At 44.1% G+C, this 7567-nt stretch overlaps 1 protein-coding gene across 1 annotated transcript in view; it reads left to right on the top strand.

The window, feature by feature from the left end:
- The window catches only part of LOC106820169 (T-box transcription factor TBX20-like), a 38748-nt gene that overhangs the window by 16940 nt on the left and 14241 nt on the right, over positions 1-7567 (top strand). Inside the window, 1 exon segment of the mRNA XM_014824715.1 lies at positions 7225-7503. Coding sequence (XP_014680201.1) covers positions 7225-7503 — 279 coding nt within the window.

The raw sequence follows: 7567 nt of genomic DNA on the forward strand, positions 1-7567 counted from the left end.
ATATATATATATATATAATATATATATTAATATACTGGTATCGTCTATAACGCAATCTATGTACGAGAATGTGTATTCTCATGTAAGTGTACCTAAGAAAGAATGAAGGAGAGGAGAGGCGAAAAGGAGAGGTATAAATAAGACAAAGAGAGAGAGAGAGAGGTTAGCAGAAGAAAAGAGATGGCGAATAGGATTAGAAACAAGGCATGAAAAGAAATACAGAGAGAGAGAGAGAGAGAGAGAGAGAGAGAGCGAGCGAGAGAGAGAGACAGCAAGGGAGAGCGAACGAGATGGAGAGAGGCTTGGGCCTAATCCGCTGGTGAGAGCATGCAGAATAGGTCTACTAATAATACGAAACCAAAAATGTGCACAAATGGAGCTAATCGCTGTGGCTGTGTCGTATGAACAACGTACATTGTCGGCGGGCCCGCGCGACGGCGATACATCCTCCGTCGGACATACACGTCACGCGTCGTTTGACTGTGGACCCATTGCTTGGCGTTTTGTTGCGCTCGGCATTTGCTCGGGATACGGGGCGGCGGACCGGCGCCAGTCAGCAATGCATGCCAGTCGCGCTTTCACCTGGTATATGCGCGCGACTCGCTATTTTCACACGTAAATGGGAGTGCGAATTTGCTTTCGGCTCGACATGGGCAGCCGTTGACGAGAAGATTTTGTGTGTGAGAGATGACGGCGTAAGGCGTCATTTTGTGAGATTCATTTTTAGAAGGCCTCCGTCATTCGAGTGGCGAAACGGGCCGGGAGGGTTAACTGTAGCTAGGCGCGATAGTAGAGATCTCGTGAGTATAACCCAGGATTTTAGCAGCAACTTTGACTGTGTACTGCAATACTAATAGATTAAAACATCTAGATTAATAATTATTGATTATTTATTAATATTGAATAATGAATATTATTGTATAAATTAATCGTTAACCATTTGTGAGAAAAATCCTATAATAATCCTAATAGATAATTCCTATCTAACTAGAATGCTCATGCTCTAAACGTTAGGTATATATCTGATATATATAATATATATATTTTTTTTTTTTTTTTCAAGGCACATACTACTCCGCACAGACGTTCGGAAGGGCTAACGCGATACATCGATACGTAATACATAATTATTACAGTACGCACGCAGACTCACGCACGCCACGAGCGATTCACTGCACTCGCTCACACGATGTATATTCGTCGAGTTAAGCATACAGTTACGAGCTTGGCTTAATATAACGATTCTTCAGTCCACGCATTTTACATGACGTTATATTGCGTATCCATTTAGTAGTGCTTCAACCATTAAAATCTTTTCAACATGCGATAGAGAATCATATAATTCGTTGTTTGTAAAGTATAATTGAGTGAGTTTAAGTAATCACTTTACGGGCGTTGCTGAATCTTTCTTTATTTTTTTATTTTTTTGTGAGGCGCGGATGATACTATTTATTCTTAGTGGGATGCGCGAGAACGTCAACTATATAATATGATATAATATAATATTATAAATATATATAGTACGGTGACTACATCATGGTATATTTTTTGAATCAAACAATACAAAATAATTATTATTTGAAACAGTCAGTATATCTGGAATTGGGGAGGTCTAGTATATGGCTTATTGCCAGTCTCGCTATTGTATAAATAAATAAGTGTTGTGAGGATGTTAAATAAATACAATAATAAATTAACTATATACTATATATATAGTTACTGTGTGTGTGTGTGTATTGCGCGCGCGTGTGTGGTGAGTGTTGTGTGTGTGTGTGTGTGTGTGTGTGTGTGTGTTGGTGTTGTGTGTGTGTGTGTGTGGCATCTGTCTGTGTGTGTTCGTTGCGTGTGTGTGTGCGTGCGTGCGTGCGTGCGTGCGGCGTGTAGTTCTTGCCATGTGTATCTGAAATGTAAAAATAGCGGTACGAATTTGCTAAATATAGGCAGCTGTATAACATTATTACTCGCTCAGAAACAACGAAAACGGTAAAATGCATTTGTTAAATGTATGTATGACTGCGATATCATAAATTTACGTATATGTGGCAGTACTACCGCGAAGCCTATCCATTTAATTATCGCATCAACTATCGTGCATTATAATGTCTGTGCGGCACGAGATATCAGAGAGAGAGAGAGAGGAGAGAGAGAGAGAGGAGAGAGAAAGAGAGAGTAGAGAGAGAGAGGAGAGGAGAGAAGAGAGAGAGAATAGAGAGAGGAGAGAGAAAGAGGAGAAGGAAAGAGATGGGAGGGGGGGGGGGGGGGGGAAAGGGGGGGGAGAGGAGAGAGAGAGAAAGAGAGAGCGAGAGCAAGAGAGAAGGAGAGAAGAGAGGGAGAGAGAAGAGAGAGAGAGAAGCAGAAAGGAGAGAGAGAGAGAGAGAATAGTAGAGAGGCGAGAGCGAGAAGAAGACGAGAGAGAGAGAGAGAGGAGAGAGGAGCGGAAAGGAGGAGAGAGAGAGAGAGGAGATTCGGGGAGAGATGAGAGAGAGAGACGGATGAGAGGAGAGAGCAAGGGAGACGAGAGAAGAGGAAGAGAGAGGAGAGAGGAGAGAGAGAGAGAGAGAGACGATGAGAGGAAGAGGACAAGAGAGAGCAGGAGAGACGGATGAGACGAGAGACAGAGCGAGAAGAAGAGAGAGAGAGAGAGGAGAGAGAGAGAGAGAGAGAGAGAGAAAAGAGAGAGAGAGTGAGAGAGAGAGAGACGAGGAGCGAGAGAGAGAGAGAGGGAGAGAGAGATTAACGAGAGGGGAGATACGTACACGCGTACACGCCGAGAGAAAAGCAACACACACACACAACACACGCACCACACAACAGCAAGCACACCACACACACACGCCACACGCACACACGCACACGCACACACACACACACACACACCACACACGACACACACACACGCCACACACACACGCAGACACACACACGCACACACGCACACACACCACACACACAGCACACAACACACACACACACACATACACACACACACACACACACACACACAACATACACACACACACACACACACCAACACACACACACACACACACACACACACACACACGCACGCAACGCACGCACGCACGCACGCATAAATCGATTTTCTCTCCGTGAACAACACTGTCGTACATGACTGCCGGCCACATCGTGCGCTGGTTTAGCCGTAGATCAAAGAGCTCCGGGTCTGATGGCAAGTGTTGAATAATTTCGGAGATGTTCTTAAAGATAAAGGAATTGTTTAAAACGCGGCAGAGCGCCTTTGATCTTGCCGCGCCTGAGCGCGCCGCACTGGGCGTGGAAGCTGCATCTTAGAAACAGCCGTATAAGGACATGAATCTTTTGCGCGGCAGTTGTGAACGTCACAACATCTAGCGTTGTCGACAGAAGACACACGCTCTGTTGTCATGGAAACAGCGAACCAGTGGCATCTCATTCGCGCAGTCGAAGGTTGCCTTCCTGGTATAATAAATAAATAAATAAATAAATAAATAAATATATGAATAAAGAAATAAAGAAATAAAGAAATAGATCATTGAGTAACATGAATTATTAAAAAAAAAATACTTAACAAATACATATGTACGCACGCCCGCTCGTACATACACGTTGACGCACGCACATACGTACACCCTTACACATATACACACGCGCGCGCGCTTACACACAAATATTATCAAGGTCATAATATAATATAATAGGTCATAATATGAAATAATATGCAAATTCAAGCATAGCCAAATAAGATTGTCACTTAATTGCAATCGTAATAGATGACGAGCGAAACGACAGGATATTTATAGCTAATATATATAAGCTTGCTAGTAGCAAAACACGTCCTGTACGTGGCAACGTGATATCTGTACATGTATGCACCAACAAATCGTTCCGGCGAACTAACAAACCCATGAACGCTAATATTTATGATGTACATTGCCTCACAAAGGGACCTAAAAAGGATAGAATTTTAATAATTTTGGACGTTAATAATATTATCGACAAAAAATAATATTTCCCTCGCAATCTTTTATTTCACTATATTTTATTATCTCGCTCAAAAATACTTCTATTGCTGTATAGATTATTGATACAGTTAATTTTAACGAATAAAATAAAACCAGCCACTTAATTAATGTATATGCGGTTTACGTACGCAAGCAACTGGCGTTTTTGTATTAGCCACTTCCATAAATACATAATGAACATACACACCATATTGTATATATATATATAATATATTATATATATTATATATCTATATATATTATATATATTATATATAATATAGTTAATTGCTTTTAACAGAGTTTTGATTCAGTTAAATTACCGTCGCCATTCTGTCATGACTAATCAGACCATGTTTGCGTGCGCGCCTGGGACAAGATCACATCTGCTGCTCTCTGGCGTCGTTAACGTTACAGTAACGACGCAGGCACACTAATATAATGTGCTTATTAATTAATTATTCAATCTCGTAAAATCAGCACAGAAAACATACCCTTTGCGTTCTATAAATATCGGTAATTATCACCGGGTGTTAGAACGAAGCGACGGTCTCATATCAAGCAGTAGAGCATCCTTAAATTTATTCGCATTGAAGAAAAATACATTACTCGCATTTATCTTCAATACTAAAGCGTAGAATTGTAATGCAATATAATTTTTATACCTACAATGTCATCACTAACTATTATCAGCAGCGATTAAGTATTAAGTATTAAGTTTAAGCATTAGAAATCCGCTATTGATATAATCTTGTGCTTGCGCTTGTGTATGCGCATGTGTATTTGTGTGTTTTTCTCGATCGCGCCGCTATTATTTATGCCCGTGCTATTGGAAAGAGTTGGATAATCCGTTCAAATATGATCATATCAGACGCAAAAGAGCATATCATTACGGTATTCTTCCGAACGTAATATTATTATTCTAAAATACTAAGCCAATGTAGACGAAATGATAAGCTCACACGAAAACGTACGACAAAGACGACAATATTATTTTTATCCAGATTTAATAATCTCAAGTAGAACCACACCCGCGCGTTTTAGTAACTAGAGAACCAATCAACGCTCCTGAACTTTGCTGAATACGGGCACTTGCCAGCCCAGAAGCATGCACAACACATAGACGCTCATATACGCCACATATACGCCTCATATACGCACATAGACGCTTATATACGCACATATACGCACATAAGACGCACATAGACGCAGTCATCAAGCCGTCACATAAGCGAACACAAGCTGCTAATTCCGGCATTTAAAATGGCGGCTGATTCTCACGCCTCTCTCTCGCTTTCTCTTGCTTTCTCTCTTTTCCCCAATCTCTTTTTGGTGCTCCTTATCGTCTCTCTGTTCCTTCTCTTTGTACCCTCTCCCTACCTCCCCTCTCTCTCTTTCTAGTTCTCCTTTTTTCTGTCGTTCCTCCCTTTCTCATTCTCTCTAAGCCCTGCTCTCTTAAACTCTCTCACTCATCTCTCTCCCTCTCTCTCCTTTCCCTCCCCTCGTTCTCCCTCTCATAAGCGCTACACTGTCGCTCCATCGTTGACTGCTGTAATGTGATTACGTGTCGCAGCGTAACTTCGCTCGCGGCTGGCCGCCCACTTTGTCTAATGGTTAATTGTTGCGTCGGGCAGATCGCGCACCGCCTATCGGCGTTGATCGGGGCTTTGTTGCGCGGCGGTCCCCGCTGTGCGAGCACGGGCGACCCTTTATGCGCGCTCTCTCACCCAACACCTTCCCATATGGCGCCGAATGATCGACACACACACACATACACACACGCACGCACGCACGCACGCACGCACGCACGCACACACACACACACACACACACACACACACACACACATATATATATATATATATCCTCATTCATTCATTCGTTCGTTCTTTCGTTCGTTCGATTCTTCATTTATTCATTTATATATATTATATTCATATATATTATATATATATATATAATTATATACACTACGAGTGCAGACCATCTATGAGGGCATTATAGTAACTCTATACGGCGGCAGGGCGACGCTTACAGCGAGTTTTCTTGTAAACTATTTGCATTTACCTATAACTCCATCGCGGTGCGTCACGTGACCAGCATGATTACAGGCCAGCCATGAACGAAACGACCGCGGGTGAAATACAACACCCGCTACACCCGCTTATTACGGGTGTCCTCAACTAATTAGGCCGAAGCAGAAAAGACTCCAAAGTGAGACATCATTTCCTGTTTAGTATACGCGCGAGAAACCGACGCGAACGCCCCGTAAAAACTCCGTACGGCGTAACGACATGCGCAGCAGCAGGCAGTGAGAACGCCACGGGGGGAGTTTTACCACGCGCTCGCATTTTCACGGCGCGATTATACCGGCCGTAAACTCATAATCAAACGGATTTTATTGTGCGGCCCGCTAGAGGCGCTGCGATCGCCCGTGGCGGCCATGTCCGCGTGAGCCCCTCGCTGCATGACGTCACGCAGCCTCGTACTGCGAACACCTATAAAGTAATTCCGGTGCAGTTTTAGCGGCGAACTCCTAGGGGGTTTTCACCTCATTACGGTTACCTGCTTTCGGCCGTTTTTCGATTTGCGAGGAGACGGGCAGTCTGTGTGCCGGCAGAGTCGTAAAACTTCCACGTACGCGTCCACCAGCGGGTGCGACAATGAACGGTGGGGGAGCGGGAGGGGTGGAGCGGGGGGGGGTACGGTTTATAGAGTGGAAAGAGCGAGACGAATAACGTGGACAATAACCTCGCACGTTCAACGCGGGTGCACGCAAGTTTTACACGCAGGTGTCGAAATAGAAAATCTCATTCTTGACAAAATCGCCTAATATAAAGACTACATAAATTCGCGCGGCAGCTATTCTTAGAGAAACGCGGCGAGTGTCAAAAGAGTCGTTTCATTATCCTCCATGATAACTAATACTTTATTCTGCGCGTGCGATGACACGCCGTAACCTCTTCGCTGACGCATTTCCTTTGAAAGGACGTCGTGTATTTCTCCCACTAACTTCTATACCCCGTCAGCAACTGATCCCCCCGATCTTCCATTCACATTGAAACGACATCGCGTGCTACCACTACTAGATTTTATTCCCCGTTCGCAACTGACCCCCCCCCCCTTTCGGTTTGCTATCTTCCATCCCCTTTGAAACTACGTCGCCCCCACCAACCTCTACTCTGCTTTGGCAACTCATCGCCCCGTTTGCTATCTTCTACAGGCGAATGTTCCCGACGCTCAGGGTATCGTTTTCCGGTATCGAGCCGCAGCAGCGCTACCTGGTGTTCATCGACATCGTGCCCGTGGATAACAAGCGGTATCGATATGCATATCATCGATCTTCGTGGTTAGTCGCTGGCAAGGCTGACCCGCCTCTGCCGACAAGGTACGCGCGAGTTTGAGCTAGATTAGAATGTCTGTCAGGAAACGTCTCACGTAGGAGCGAGAGAACGAGTTAAAGGCGTGTGTGACACAGAGAGAGAGAGAGAGAGAGAGAGCGAGAGAGAGAGAGAGAGAGAGCGAGAAGAGAGAGAGAGAGAGAGAAAGAAAGAGAGAGAGAGAGA

This window comes from Priapulus caudatus, unplaced genomic scaffold (assembly GCF_000485595.1).
Source record: "Priapulus caudatus unplaced genomic scaffold, Priapulus_caudatus-5.0.1 Scaffold41, whole genome shotgun sequence".
Taxonomy (NCBI): domain Eukaryota; kingdom Metazoa; phylum Priapulida; class Priapulimorpha; order Priapulimorphida; family Priapulidae; genus Priapulus; species Priapulus caudatus.